The following is a 16,968-nucleotide window of genomic DNA, read 5'->3' on the forward strand; positions in this document are numbered from 1 at the left end:
CCCCTCCTTGGAGAAAGAAAAATGATCTCTCAATCCTCCCCTCCCCCCTCCACTAATGGACAATTCATCAATAATTCTAATATTAAGATATTTAAAGGGAACTTGACTGGATTCCTTACTAATACTCTACAAGTCATCATAATTCCTGACACGTACACTCACTCAATCAACCATACAAATTAATTAAAATCTCTTTAAACAATTCATAATCATATACTCACTCCAAAATGCTCACTCAATCTATCAATCAATCTCTAGAATATTGGATAAAACAAACACTCTGCAAAAAACACAGAATTCTTCAAGTGCCTTCTTATCTCATTTACCATATACCTTCTTACGTCATATAGTATAAACCCATATCATGGTTAAAAATATACAATCTAACTTTTTGTGCAATTTTCACGCAATTTTTTTTCACGAAAGAAGTTTTTTATACGACTCGCCTGAAACTGTAGAATGGAAACTAGAAAGCCTTACTTTGGGACGAGCCATCTTTAGCATGATAAATAAAATTTCATATGGTTTGATTCTAAGCTAAAACATAATTCGATCAAAGAATTTGTCCGGATTTTAGGATTTACCTACCTGGGATTTTGCCTGTAGAAAATAATCCTCAGCCACAAATTGTTGGGTTTCTACATCATGAAATGCAACAGTCACATCACCATTTATCATTTGTGATCTACAAGAAAGTGAGTTAAATAACTAAACAGATGTATTCATAGCTTCAGCTAGCAATTTCAGAAATCAATCGAAATTAAAAATCCCAGCGCTTCAAAAGACTGTAGAAATAAGAATTTATTTAAAAATCTAAATAATAAAAAAAAAAAAAAAAATCTAAATAATTAGACCGCAGTGCCTTTGCATTAAGAAATTAGACAAATGAAAATATTAAAAACGAGAGTAATATTTAAAATATGACAACGGAGAAAATAACTTCCACTGTCTTATTTAAAATATTATAACTGTTTTTTTTTATATTTAAATTCGTTTAATTTGTTTATTTAAAAATTGTGTAATAGTCATAACCGCATTCAGCATACATGTTAGAGATTATAAGAAGTCTATAAAATGTGCATCAAACAAAATAAAGCCTAAAAAACAAATGTAACAATATAATAAATTACAATGAATTTAAAATGTAATAGATACAATACAAAAAAAGATGTAAAACTATATGAAATTAGTGTAAGTCTTTGAAACCATTCAAAATTTTAAATTGTAGATACTTATTTGTATTTTACACACAAAAGGATGTTTATGTTAATCTTCTAAGCTACTGGGAAATTTTGGATAATAATGGGGAGAAGCTAGTTCAGGAATAATTATTGCTTAGAAGTCGGGGATGGTATGAATAAGTATTACTGCATAACTACACATGTGAGATTATTCATTTAAAATACAATCATAATAATATACAAAGGCGATATAATATTTTTGAATCCCCCCGAAAATTCCCTAGTTGCGCATATACTCTGATCTTTATCTAACACCAGAACTGCAATTTTGAAGCAATGCACAGGGGCTTATTATATTCTGAAGCAGTTTTGTGTTGAAAACGTCTTAATTGTTTGCTTTAACTTCCTGAAATTCCAAAAAAAAAAAAAAAAATCTGATTGTTTGCGATTTTCCTGTAGCAAAAATCGCTAAAGCTAATATCGTTCTTGAGCGAAAACTTCCCGCTAATCCTATTTAACAGTGTCAACATATGTACCCTTTTTCTTTATCATGCAACAACGAGCAATAAATGAATTAAGCAATGAGCAGAAAATCAAATATTCTAATTGACCATATTCCAGTTCAACAAGGCTGTGCGGATTAATTTCTACCGTTCCCTGTCCCTTAACCATCCTTAGCAATTTATCATATTAGTCTAGTATAATTTTCTACTTTGTGATAGATAATGAAAGCAAATCTTAAGATTTTCTTTTATTTGTAAGTACAAAATTAATTACTTTAATTTGTAATTACTGCTATTCAACAAGTCGTTCTGGCAAGGTAAGGGCAAATCATTGGAATTGGCATTCCTTGGCTATTCTTCCTTTTAAATTTGTTAATTTAAAAGGAAAATTTTTTTAATCCTCCGTCTAATCCTCCGTTAATCCTCCGTCTAAATTCGTTAATCCTCCTCCTCTCAGTGGTAAATAAATTGGAAAATCCTACCAGAAAAAAAAAATCCTTAAACATGAGCATTAAAAGCTAACCAGATTTAATTTTTGGGCGTTTCACCACCATTTACCCAAATCCAATGGTGGCCAAGCCCTTTTTTTGTATATCCATTATATGGTATCCCTTCTGCGGTAACACCAAAATTACAATGAATAATTTTTGCTTGCTCCAATATCTCTCTCTTTACTTTAAATTTTCTTCCTCTCAATTCACCCATAAAAATTTTAACTGATCCCAATGAAACACCCTATCTTTGCATGGAGTTGATGCTCTTAGCGCCATCGTACAGAATATAGTCTTTTATGGAATTGAATAAAACTAAACAGAATTTTTTCAAATGAAAAAAAGCAACATTAAGACTAAAAAAAACAACAACAAACTGTTCGGTATATAAGAGCGACTGCCCAATCCAAACCCCCTATTCTCTGCACTAAAGTATTATGCTTTGCTGAAAATACTTATGAGTGCAACAAATGTAGGCAATGGGAAATTGCAAGCATTTTTTTTTTTAATTTCTTTTAGAAAAATTGGACTATAAAATTTTATTATTTATATCAAATGCGCACCAATGAGTTCTATCGTTCTTGAGGCATTGTAAAAATACTTAATAACCTCCATCCCCACCCTCCTTCTAAATTTACCTAAAGGCTCACTGAAATTTGAATATTTGGGCATACAAATCTAGTTTGAGGCATCAGACACAAACGACCCTTCCCCTCACCCAAAAAAGGATCCGCTGGTCCTTTATACTAGCTGATACGCGCTCGTAGGCTACTTTAAACCATTTTATGAAGGCATCAAAGGAATCGACTCAGTTGTATGAAGCTTAAAGCCCGTTGTAGCACACTGGATTGATGCTCCACTTAGGACTCTGTGGCCCAGGGATCAATCCAGCTGCCGTAAAGTTGGGCAACAGGGTTGATATTTGCCCCTAAAACAAAGACTCAGCAACTAAAACATCGATATGACGCCCGAGGGACCTTGAGTTTTTTTTTCATGAATGAAGTGCTAAAATACTTGCCAATATTAACCGTCTATTTTGTAGGGACTATATTCATCTTTAGAACTATTGCGCCACCGAACAGTGCCACCTTTGAAACTAGGAATAAATAATTCTTCGATAAATTCTAAATCAATTGCCTATCTCAGGATTTCACGTGATAGAATTTTGACCTTGTATGGGCTGAAATTATTGGTTTGCGCCAAAAAGTGGCATAAAATTCAAGCCTACTGTAACCCAATTTCTTTTGCTACGTAAAAAGGATTCTAGAACCGTAAACTACGTCGACATTTAGAAGCAAATGCGTCACAGTGCGGCACTGTGGGCTTTGAAACTCGGCATATATAATTAATCGACTGGCTAATGACAGAAAATGCCTCAGAACTGTGGCCCAATCTCTTTTTCTACTTAAAACAGGACATTAGAAATCCCCATTTCCATTTGAAAGATCCCTCCCCCAATACAGATGGACTATTGGTTCGACAAAATACGCCCGTGAAAAAAAAAAACACAAAAAAAACGAAACACCCATGTCTGATCATCCTCCTTGAAAAAAATAAAATTTTCGCATTCTTAGAGCTAGGGATGTTAAATCTTTGCAATGGGGACCTCTGAATTTCTGATTTCGATGGCGTAATTTTGATTTAAATTACTTCCTTTTCTGGGTGTTTTCCTCCTTTCCAAAAATTTGGTAAATTTTTTCAAGCTCGTAACTTCTGTCAGGTAACTTTAAACTAAACGGACTTACATATCCAGAATCATAATAAAAATCAAATTTTTGAGGCATATAATGTTGCCAAAACTCCATACATTTCGTTACCACCAACTGTTTTAGAATGTTATAAGCGTATTTTTCTGATATTTGTGCACCTTCTTAGAAATAGATACAAGGTTTGTAAGATTTCAGCGCGAAATATTTTTCTGGAAATTCAGCAAGAACAGTAAAAAAATTATAGAAGTTGCCAAATCAATTTGGACACTTAAAGCAAATTTATCGAAAATTTCTGTATGATTGGTTTCAATAAGGTGCGACAGGTCCACGTTAAAATATATGTATGAAGTCGCTGATTATTTGATCCTGCTTATTTTTGAACCTTCTGAACATTGTGACATTTGAAATTTGACCAGATCCTGAAATTTGACCAGATACCATTTTGGACTGCAGGGGCATACTATGCACTGAAAGGATGGCAAGTTGCCCTCTGATCGATTTTGAACCTGAAAAAGAGGACCTAACCTTCATACTCAGAATCTAATAAGCCTTCCCCCCACGCTTAATCTCCTACAACCGTTTTCATATACGATGATGCCGAGAAAAAAAATTGAACATGGGTGACACATTACTTTTTACAAAGTCAACGCTACTATATTGACTATGGTAGTAACTCATTGCCAACAGGAATTTAATATATAATCTTTGTTTTGGGCACGAAAATGTAACTTTTTAGCATTCCTGGTCGTTGAAAATACCATAGGTAGATCAGAAAACGCCAAATCTGTAACCGCGATTGGAACAACAGAAACGCTGTTTTCTGAATACTGGCAACGTCACTAAGAAAAATGGACGGTCTATATAAGAAAAATGACTAAGATATGCAAATAAACAGCAAATAAAGCTACGGCAATTGATTAAGTAAAGCAATTCCTTGGTTTTCCAATTTTCAAACACATTCCTATTATAAAATATTATTTGATGGTCATTCTCCAGGAGGATCACAGGTTCAGGGTGGTGAACTTGGTACAAATGTTTCACAGTCAGTTTGAAAACGTAACCCCCTCAAGCAATGGTGTTTTGAACCAGTGTGATTGCGCACTGTCAATGTGCATACCATAATATTGTGGGTATTTGATGGGTACGGTGGGTATTCAAACCAGACAAATTGTGAAATGGTCTTTGATTGGATTAAAATTATTGTACGATATCACTTTCAACTAATCAGAGACATTTTCCACTTACATAAATTTGTTCAAAGAGAAACCGGTATTTTATGCCTTTAGTCAAAGCGTCACTGACAGCCAATGAGGACCACTCTTTTCGGAGTAAAATCAGAGTTTCTAGATACTGTTGGTTCAAATTTGAGGCAGACGGTAAAATTTTTTAATTTTACGCACTCGGTGCCATTTTTTGGTTACTTTTGGTCCAAAGTAGTGGCGCTGAGGGATTACGCTAATCAGAATGGTGGACCACGTTTGCAACCCTGAGATTACACGAAAAATTATGGAAAATCGTTTGTTTAGACCAAATGCCTCGTAAAATAAAGATTTATAAAATTAGATTAGATATAAAACATCGTAAAAGATTAGATTAATGTGGAGTAGCCTTTAAGTTCTTTGTGTTATAACCTAGCACAAAAAACAGTAGACACAATTCAAATTGTATTTTCGTATAGCTTATTTTAATTGGTTCTGGATTCTTGCTGGATAAAGCTAGATGGCATTGAGAGCTTGTTTCGTTACAAGCTTGAGTTTTCCCTCTTATTTCTTCTTAGCTTCGGACAATTCGGGCCAGAGTCCTTTGTTTTGGGAAATTTGGGAAAATTTTCTCTGACAAAGTAACTGTAGCGAAAAAAAAAAAATGATCAAGCAGATGACTGAAAAAGGCTAAAACAAAAAAGGGAAAAGAAAAAGATTCTATAAATAAAAGAAGGGGATAACGTCTCCAATATCCAGTTAACGAAAAAAAACAAACAAAAAAAACAGCAATATTTTGAAAACAGCTAAAAAAAAAATAAAATATTTTTTCCTTCATTCTAAATCTCAGAAGCAACTATAGTTAAATGAATACGGGGTAATTACAATAAGAATATTGGAACTATTATATTTTCATTTGGACTGCCTTCGCAGCTGCATACCTATCTTCAGCTCCACTGAGTCCAAAAGCCATGTATTGATTGTCTTTAATCCGTCCCGATAATTTGATTATGACTGATTCAATGTCGGGTGCCCAGCTTACTTGTAGCTTTCCATCCAAAAATTCTAAACAGCTACTGAACGTTGGAGGCTCAATTGGGTCTTGTACTTTGGGCAGACGTGGTGGGACAGTCTAAGGAAGAAGCGGAATTTTAGTTTTTAGTTATTGTGGCAGTAGCGTGGCATATAGATGCCCAGTTTTATGAGGGGCTACTAAAGCTCTACTAGAACTTCTCGAGAAAATTATAAAAAAAGGGCCTCAAAGGTGAGTTATGGCACTGATCAAACAACTTTATAATCTCTCCTTTAGAGATTTGATGTGGCATCAATGACTATTTTCTACAAGTACCTCATCTACCACTCTTTCTGACGAGTTATCTCTACTAGTACTGCCGTTGCTTGTTAAGCCAATACGGCAAACTCGCAAAAAGACTGTACTGCCGGATTACCTAAAAGAAGAGACACCTTTTCTGCACAAAGTACATGAAGAAAAGTTTCGTAAGAGAATGTACCTCCTTTGGGAATAATCTCTCGAGGGACGCCCTCCCTGAAAAACCACTTGTTGATGTCTTTAAAAGCAAGTTCAGCAGACCCAATCCTACGGGGAAAACCGAGGCAAATGATTGGCTATTGGTGTATGATGCCCTAACAGGGTTACCACCCCCTAGTGATTTCACTATTTCTATTAGTTTTTTTATATAGCCCAAAGAATCGCTAAGCAAGCACATAAATCACTAGATTTCTGAAGAAAACTACTAAATCAACCAAACAATCACCAAAATCCAGAATTTTTTTTTCACCATGTCGCAACCCTGGCCCCTACGTTTTGAGCAACCTAGTATTTTGAACTTGTCATAAAAAATATCTTGGTGATGATGGAATGTCCCAGAAGGCTATTCTGTTGCTACTTTTTCAAAGATAGAATTTTTTCACCCAAAAATTTTCGTGTAGATTTTCTTTCTCACAGACATGTCTTTATTTGCATTTTTTAGATTGTCTTGTCATGTTTACTTGTGACAAAATTGGGCGGTTCATGTCTTTGTTTGTTTTTGTAAATAAGACCATTACTTACTTACTTAAGGAGGCGTATGAAAATGGACAAACGTTATTTAATAAAAAATGTATTTAAATTTAATACAAAAAAGAGTTTTTTCCATTTCCTATAAATTTTGTTTTTATGTTTCTTTATTTTTTAATTTTTAATACGTGACTCATTTTCACATGGCTCTATAGTTAGCGAATTATGCGTGAATTTTATCATTTCATTATATAGGTCATTTCAAGATACACGTTTATGGGAAGGAGTTTAGGCCTCTAAGTCTCAGCACAAGAATGTAAAAGAAGCTGCACTGCATTAGTGCAGCATTGCATCATCGCATTACTGCATTATTGAAGAGACATAGTAGTCACTTCAATTATGATTTTCAGGTTTATCGTTAAACGACAATTGGAAATTTCTCTGGATTAGGATATACTGTATATGTAAAGAAATAAATAGAAGAAAAAAGTGTCCCGGTCATAAAAGGCGACTGACGTAAATTTAACTTTTAGATCTGTCTTGTAGATCAACTTCTAGATCGTTCAATTTGTAGTCTGAAACTTATAAGTCATATTTCAAAGCTCCATAAAATGTTAGAAGTCCATACATTTCTTAATTTTCGCATTCCTTTTTTCTTCTTTAGGGTATAATTTTCTTCTTAAATTCAAAGACATGTGAAGATTGAATCGGTTAGGCAAAGTATTTAAAAAGTAATGTCCTTATCAAATACCTAACCAAAACCATTTTCAATCCCTGGTTTGTTCTTAAGAACAAATTGTTTTCTATGTCACCTCATACAATATAATTTTAGTAGAATCAACTATTAATATTTATTGTAATTCAATCAATATAGCTAATCACTCAGCAATTTTGAGATATTAAATCCCGTGTGTAGAATTTCTTAGATAATTTCGGAGACCACACTGACTTTCCATGACGATAAAATAAAAGTTCAAAAAAGTTTTGCTGTCCAAAATTGTTTGAGGAGAAGTTGTCTCTTCTAAGAAAAATACAAATAAGCAACATGTATCCAGAGTGGTTAATTAACCAGACTTTTTCAAAAAGAAGAAAAAGGTTTCTAGAGATTTCTAAGGAAGTCTTGGAGACAACTCGGGACAAGGATGTTTTTTTGTTCCTTACCATATGTAGCTGGGCTAAGTGAAAAACTTAAAAGAATTTTACAGAGTAATGGTAGCTTTAAAAAGTAATAATACTTTGGGTAGTTTAATAAATTATGGGAAGGATCCAACTTCATTGGGGCAACAAAGTGGGGTTTATCAGATCCTATGTACTTGCGCAAGGTCATATGTGGGACGTACTAACCAGAATTTGGAAATGAGATTATTACAGCATAAAGATTCCCTTTTATCGGCTTTAAAGCAAGATTCTAAGCCTGGAGATTTTACTTCAGCCCTTTCGGAACATATTTTCAGTTTTCCAGACCATTTTATTTTGTTCGATAATGTCTCTTTGATTTTTGGGGATCGGGGTTTGAAGCAAAATTTTCGTGAAACTCTTGAAATAAAGAAAATCTTATTCATTAATATTGCTTTGAATCGGGACACAGGTGAATTTGGTCTGACTCTATCTATGATATTTTATAAAAATCTGACAGAGTAAAGTTCAATTCACCCAATGTAGTTGACCTCTGTCCAAATGATATATCATTGAACGCTATAAACTTTTGTTTTAAACTGTTTTAGTTTAGTTTTAATACTGATGACGGTCACTGTATATGTAACCGAAATATCTGGAATTTTTTGTGAATTTCTATACACTGTCTATTAAAAAGGATTTTATCCCTATTTTGAACTTTTATTTTATCGTAGAATTTCTTTTAAAAAAAATCATAATATTTAGTATAAACTCTTTATTTTTTGTGTATTTTCAGGTAGTTTTGGCATATTTCTTCGTGGCAAAATTGAGACAATGAGGTGTTTGAGGTAGTAGAAGAGTTAATTTATTCAAAAATTTTAATTTATCTTCAAGACAAGAATTTTTTATATAAACTGATAATTTTGAAGACGAGAAAAAGTATTTAAGAGTGATTTAATAGCCATACTCAAATAAAATCAACTAGGAATTTATATAGAAAAAATGTATTATAATAAAATCCGTGACAGTCAAACTCTTCTTGGTCCCTGCACACTGGCCAGTGGATTGTTATGACATGTAGAGTAAAAATGATATCCAGCTACATGGTTGGAGCTAGTGCAGCACCCCCTGGTATTTGTTCTCCATGATTTGTTCTATTCTAATGCAACATTTGGGGCTCTAGAATACTCCAAATAAATAAAAAAACATAAAAAGCCTAGAATAAACTACAATGCCACCAAAGAAAATCTATCAGCCAGAACAAATAGAACATAATGCAAATATTTCACCCAAGATCTCCACTCAATTGTCGTCAGTGCAAAAAGAAGAAAAAAAAATACAATGAAATAAGTGAAAGATGTAATGAAAAGATAAACCTATGAGAAAAACAATGTTAACAAAATCAATTTTATTTTGTTCTGGTATTCTTTCTGCACTGAGGTCTTGGACCTTGGAGAGAAGGACGATTTACCAGTGTATTCTGGTATTTTTTTTTTATGGCTTTCACACAGTGTGATATTAAAACTTATTTACTTTGTAATAATAACTTCATATTTATTAAATGTATCAGAATACGCTTTCTATTTCTTCATAAAATCAGAGTAAAAGACTCTTTTGAAATTTTTGATTTTTTGAAAGTGTCCTAAAAAAGGAATATGAAAAAAATAATCAAAGATTGAAATATTGTACTTACCGGGAAATACCACCAGGGAGGCTTAGAAAGAAAATCGAAACGCTCAAAATCAAATTAATGAAAATGATTATACTACGGAAAAAAATAATTAAAGTAGTGAACTTAAATATGAACCGAGACTTTCATCTTGAAATATTTTTAAAATGGAACAAAGTAAGTTCTTTGAATTTATCTTTTAATTTCTATTAATTAAGCTTTACAATTTTTAATTTTTTTTTTAATTCTTTTGTATTTTACAAAACAGGATTTTGAAGAAAAAAAGTAATGGAAAGAAGTAACTAGACAGATTATATAAAGTTGACTAATCTAGTTTAAACTCATATCGCTGGCTTACTTTATTCTAATATCCTATTATAAAATTACAATAAACTAATATACATAACATACAAACACACAACTTGCGTAACGTAACATTACAATATCTTAAAATAACATTATTCTGGAGTGTTTTCCTGGTAGAAATTGTAATTTAATTTGTGTTTAATTCAAATTTAATGCGATTTAACTATGAACCTAGAACGATTTATTAAACAATGACTTAATACTTATTATACGATTACTAAAATATGAGTAATTTCAATGAGTATTGAGTAAAAAAAAAAATAAGAGTGTTTATCCCTCAATACTTATTAGTTCTCATCAGATTTTTTTTTCTAATTTGAAGATTTATATGCAGAGCTTAATAAACTAAAGTGCTACTTAACCATATCTACTAAGTATTAATACAAAATTAATTCTGGATTGATCCAGCTGTTAATTCTCAAAATGAGGACGAAAATTTCGTAAAAAAAGGAAGTAATCACGATATAACAGTGAGATTCAATACATTTCAGGATCATAAGGTAAAGCATTTCAAGGCCTATTTATAAAAATAATTTTTGCATTTCCACGAAATGTTACTGAAATGTGTGTCAGCGACACTGAAATGTGAAATATCACATGAAATGTCACTTTTCACTAAAGTAGTACTAACACTTAAATCTATTAACTTTCTACTAATTTTTTGCATTTTATACTGTATTTTTCGGAGTTGTTTGCTCTTTCCTGAAATAAACTTTCTGCAAATATCTTCAAAATTCTTAGCAAGTTTGTATTCTTTCATATACAATCAATTTTATTCATCCTGTATAAAACAATAATTTAATAAATAGAAAATTGTATAATAAATAAAACAATAATAAATTAAACAAACAATAATTTAAAATATATTAAACAAACAATATATTAAATAATTAATATTGTGCTATTCAACTATACAAATTAGAGATTTTAGTGATCCTTAGTCACCTTTAACTTTAGCCACCCTCCGAAATTATAAGCATAAGAAGATTGGAGTAATTTTAGAAAAAAAGGAGATAACACTTCAAAGGATGAAGGATGAATGAAGAATAACACTTCAAAGGATGAATGATCTTGATGAGATTTACACTACTAAGCGTTGAATATTTTTGAAAAAGGGCTGCTGCCCCCTGTTAATGTCATATCACCATAAGGAGAGTGACGACAATGGGACTTTTTAAACTTTCACATTATAGAAGTTATCTATAAGTTACGGTCCGGTGCCACTACAGATACTACAGTCCGATTCGTGTCGCACTGGGACAAGGAGTACAAAATAGTCCCCTGGTGCATACAAATGCACCATAATGTGCATTTTGTAGCAAAAAAGAGAGTAATATCACCGAATTTGGGGTTGAATGGCAAATATATTATTTTCAAGCTTGAAGGCTCTTTATTGTAATACCAATAAATTGCGGAATTTTATACAGTTTTCTGTCGGCATGGAGCAGAGTTCGTATACCAACGAGAAAAAAAAAAACAATGTACCTTATCATTGAGAAAAAAAAAACAGAATTTTTTTTGCCTGTATTTCTTATTAAAGAAATAACATTGACATGCCCCTCCGATCTATCGCCAACACACGTTCATTTTAGACAATATTAACTCAATAATATAAATTATCAGGAAACAATGGGCAGGAAGTGTCGAAAATCATATCCAACAATGAACAAAATAATAAATATAAAACACCTTCCTTCACCAAAAATTAATTTTTAATTTTTGAAGCATTCTATGAGCAGCATTCAGATCCGTGATCTAGCGGTAGTGTTACAACTGTGTGGCAGTGTCTAGTGGCAGTAAGTGACAAAGTTACAACTATAGATGTAACAAACCTCAACCATACTGACATCTTTGGCAAAGGGATTAATAGACGCGACTTTAATCGAGTAGAAACGGGCATCGGGAGAATATCCACAATTGTATATAACGGTTCTGTCGTTGATTGATTTGGCAAATGGCAAATGGTAGAAATGACTTAAGGATACGATCAGCCTTATTCTCTATCTTTTGAAGTAGAATAAGATTAGGCTGAGAAGTATTTAGATAAACAAATCTCGCATAATCAAAATGAGGTTGTACTAAAGTAAAATAAAAGTAAAAGTAAAAGTAAAAGTAAAATAAAGTGACGTAAGTGCGGAGTAAGGAAATAAATTTTTCAAAAGTTAGTTTTAGAAACTTGCACTCAACTCTACAATGAATTCAAAACATCACATACTTTATATTACCCACTTTACCAATAGTTAAGTTTCCCAGAAGCTAAATATTTTATCCCCCTCTTGAATCCTCCGATTTATGTATACAAAATGAGTATGCATTAAATAAAAATTTACCGTGAGCTTAGTCTGGCCAAGAGCAGGTGGAACTTGTAAATTCTTGGGAATAATAACATGACCAAAATTCTCTCTGTATCTGATACACCATATTGACAAATATTGAATGTCATGAATGGTCAAATTTCCTGGCAGTTGGATTTCAATATCTTCACCATGGTAACTCCTTAGCAAATCAAATCTTCCTACTTCATTTGCAACTTTGATACCCTATAACAAAAGGCCTCACATAAATTGAAAAATTACTATAAATCTGGCGTACTTAGGGAAACAGGTTTATATTTTCAGCCCCAAAGGCTGAAAATGTATAAAATACGCGAACCCTGCAATTTTAGGATTGGTTTTAGATATAGCAAGGGCTAGGCAAAAGACACCAACCCCACCAAATTATAAAGAAAAAAATTAATTAAACAATATAATAGAATTAATTTAATTAAAATAATTAAATTTAGTTATAAATTAAATTCCCTCTAGAAAAAATGTTTAATTTTAATTTGATTCCTTAAGAAAAAATTAATGTAATTCTAAATTTAGCTTAAATAATTAAAGATTTAATTCCCGGTCGAAGGAGTTAATTATCAAGTTGAAAAGCTTTTAACATAAAAGGACTTTTTTTTTAAAACAGAACATCTAGTTTTATTACATTAACAAAAGAATCTTGCATATCTCATAGTAGATATAATCCTATAGAAAATAATTTTACAAAAAGATTCTAGATCTCCACTCCTTTCTTGAAAGAAATCTTAGGGTTTAACCCTTTCCTTTAAAGCCTCTTTAACCCTTTATTTTCCCTTTAACCGTCTCCTAAATTTTGCCCTTAACCTTCTCCTATGTTCGAGAGTGGTGTTTCTTTATATTTACTTCTCTATATTTCCTTCTCTATATTCTCTATATTTACGAGTAACTCAATTTAAGCATTCAAATTTGGGCACCAAATCTCTCATTTCAAATAATTATTTCATTTTATTACTTCGTTCTTATTTTTACTATTTACTTTTCATTACCATTTACTATTTTATCTCATCCCCTCTTTTCCCTTTTTGTTCCGATGCAAATAAAATGAGTTAAGAGTGGAAAGTCAAAGAGAATTATCAGCCACTAGATTAAAAGAATATTTTGAATAGAAGAATATAGAATATGCGAAAAAATATACATATTAGAATAAAATAACACTAAAAACTTATTCATTTATGAGGCTAGACTACCTACCAGAAAAATTTATCCACACATCAAAACATTTATTTATCACTTTTATTCCACTAGAATAAAAGAATATGCACAATTTGAATACAGGCCCGAGTCAAAAATATAGAAATTGAAAATCCAGAATAAATTGAAAAATCGGTGAAATAAATTATTACTAATACGGAGAAACCACTTTGCGATTGCCTCGCCTCGGCTTCAGAATATAAAATTACGGTTGTGTTAGAGGACTTATTCCTATTATTTTTCTGACAACTCATGCATTTTTTTGGAAAATTTTTCCATTTTTTAGAAAGAAATTGATTGACATGGTTAGATACAGCGATGACAGCGGTCAAATATGGCTCTTAAGCATGGACGCTCCGAAAAGCGGATGAAGATCTGCTAAATGTTTTCCAGAGAAATTGCTGAAGGGTTGTTCTGGGTACCCGGCTGACTGACCGTAATTCAAACAATGGGCTATACGAAAAATGTGGTTCAATACCGCCCTCTAGGGCTATAATGAAAGAAAGGTTGAGGTGGCTAGGGCACGTTGTGCGGATGAAGGATGACAGATTGCCGAAGATTGTTCGTTTCAGCCAACCGTCTAGGCGTACACGGAAAGCAGGTTGTCCCCGTCTGGGGTGGGAGGACGTCATAAAGAAAGATTTAAAGGAAATGGGAAATTCGTCGGCGGGTGTAAAAAGGGATGCTTTGAATAGATTGGGATGGAGGAGGAGCGTGTGTAAAGATTGTTGCTAGGCTTACGCAAGTTAGATATAAGTGTATTTCTTGTATTTAGTGTTTTATTACGTTAAGGGTATATCTTTGGTATTTAGTGCATGTTCCAATTCAAGGGTATAGTTAGGTATGTGTTGTTTTATGTACTTGTTTCTGCTTTCTTTTCTATTCAAGGTAGTTGATCACATGACCAAAAACCTGCCAGCCAATGAGAGGCTACTTTGGGGGTCATGGGACCAGAATTGTATGCTTGGGCCTGGGAAGCTAAGAAGGGGGAAAAGACAACTTGAGGACAGTTCAGCTCAGCTTTGAGAACCAACAGTGACAAGTGGTTAGAGGGACACCGCCGGGAGAGTTCGAGCAACCTCCATCTTTCTATAATATACGGTGCGCTGGGAGAGTTTAACAAAAACCTCCACATCACTGCCGTCGGAGAGTTCCAGTAACCTTGACTAGCCAACTCTAGACGTCGAGCTTGAAAAGTGCAGCAGCCACTTCCAAATCAACGGTGCCAGCCGGTGCAAGTTGACTAAAGCTCAGATTCTCTACGTCTTCAATAGGACTGTTCACAAGTGTACTCTAGTATTGTATTTTGTCTATTCGTTTATTAAAGTAGTTTTTAGCAACATCTTGAGTAGATACGAATCCTGCCTACCACGCTACCCAAGGGCTTGTCCTCGTGGAGACTTGATCACCCCCCACTAGGGACCAATAAGACGGTATTTCTTTAGAGAAATACACCATACTTCACATTAGTGGCAGCTACTCACGGTGTTGTTGACTACTCTTTAGAAACTCCTTTCTAATAATTCGTTAAGCAGTCTTTATTTCCTAGCCTTAAATTTAAAACCATGCCAGCCGATTTAGGGGCCCATGTTAAAGACCTCGAAGTTAGGCTAGCAGATGCATAGACTCGTCCGACTTCACAGAGAGTTAGTTCTGATATTTATCAACCAACTCCTCCTATGCCTGTTAATTATTATATAGAAAAATGTCCGCCAATTCCTATACTTTCGCATCCAGGTGATATTCATTCCTGGATCTTAACTCTAAAACAAATACAAAAGAGTCAGTCCAAGGGGGACGCCTCTATGGGATCTCAGGCCATCTGTTACACTAGGGGAGAGATTCAAAGATTTTTATATAATTCTGAACCAAAAGGTATCAAAAATCTTTCAGACCTTAAAAGAACCCTTAAAATAGCCTTTTGCCCATAAAAAAGTTTAGGACAAAAAATAAAAGCATTATTTATATAAAAACATAAAGAGAACGAATTAGTCTCTAAATTTTATTCTATATTAGTTGTTAAGGCAAAGTATTATTGCTAGTCAGCCGACCAAAACGACGCCAGTAGTCTCATATCAAACATGTTTAAAAGTGGCTTAAAAACTAATATTGCTCGCCGAGTAATGGAACAATCATCACAAGATTGCGATAATGATGAACTACTAGAATTAGCTAGGGAATCTGAAACAATTGAATTAACATTTTGTAGTCCTAAGGAACTATTAACTGCAGCAGTCCGTAGTCAAAACATCAACCATAATATGTCACAAAGCTGAACTCCCTCTATGTCAAGATCAACTAGAGGTTATTATTTCAGGAATGATTTTAGTGGTAGAAATAATGCTCGCATAAGATGTTGGAATTGTAGGGGTCAACACAGACAATCTGAATGTAAGGAACCTACAACGTGTATCCGCTGTGGTGAAATAGGGCACAAATCAAAATTTTGCTTAGCCCCGGTGCCTATAAATCTACCACAAGCAAACCAAAAAAACTAAATAATTCGACTTTACCGGAGGCCGAGTCGAACCTTATGCGAAGTCCTCTAATAAATAATATTTCTTCTGTGAACCGTTCTGATTCACAAATTTGTTATTTGAGTATACCAGAATCAACCAACTGTGTCTCATTTCCATTTATGTATGATGTAATATTGTGCGAATCTATTACAATTTTAGCATTTATCGACACCGGTTGTCAAAGGTCACTATTATCGGAAAATTTATTCTACAGCCTTCCGGAGCAAATACGAAAGAAATTTAAAACGTCATTTTCAGCTGTAAAATCCTTGAGTGGAAATATTTTACCTGTTTTGGGGAAAATCAAAATTCTTGTTGCTATACCTGACGGAGTGAAACAAAGAAAAATTCATTGGGAATTTCTCGTTATTAGTGAACTTAAGTTTCCTCTAATAGTAGGCTATGATTTCTTAAATTGTTTAGAAATTTCTTTTGGTACCCGTCGAAACCAAATCAGTTTAGGCTCCAATAGTCTATATCAAGAAAATTTTAGCGCATTTTTTGCCGAAAACACTGGTAACGCTTGAACAGGAAATGTATATTTAGCTAAACAGATAACCATTTCACCAAACTCTTTTAGAATAATCAAAGTGAAACCACAATCTAGTAACCAAAGTCCTGTAGCTCATGGGGATTGTCCGATGTTCAAGCCTTCACCA

General features: G+C 33.3%; 1 protein-coding gene across 2 annotated transcripts in view; it reads right to left on the reverse strand.

Moving 5' to 3' along the window:
- LOC148952821 (protein Skeletor, isoforms B/C-like) overlaps positions 1–16,968 on the reverse strand; it is a 258,085-nt gene that overhangs the window by 112,600 nt on the left and 128,517 nt on the right. Inside the window, exons 6-9 of one of the 2 annotated variants that reach the window (XM_089088109.1) lie at positions 12,582–12,791; positions 9,910–9,930; positions 6,025–6,215; positions 589–685 (exon numbers count right to left, since the gene is read on the reverse strand). In XM_089088109.1, the coding sequence (XP_088944235.1) occupies positions 589–685; positions 6,025–6,215; positions 9,910–9,930; positions 12,582–12,791 (519 nt within the window). The remainder of the gene's footprint in view (positions 1–588; positions 686–6,024; positions 6,216–9,909; positions 9,931–12,581; positions 12,792–16,968) is intronic. The other variant, XM_089088110.1, reaches the window with a different exon arrangement.

This window comes from Artemia sp. Qi Xiang Cuo, chromosome 4, assembly GCF_049724085.1.
Source record: "Artemia sp. Qi Xiang Cuo chromosome 4, ASM4972408v1, whole genome shotgun sequence".
NCBI classification, from domain to species: Eukaryota; Metazoa; Arthropoda; class Branchiopoda; order Anostraca; family Artemiidae; genus Artemia; species Artemia sp. Qi Xiang Cuo.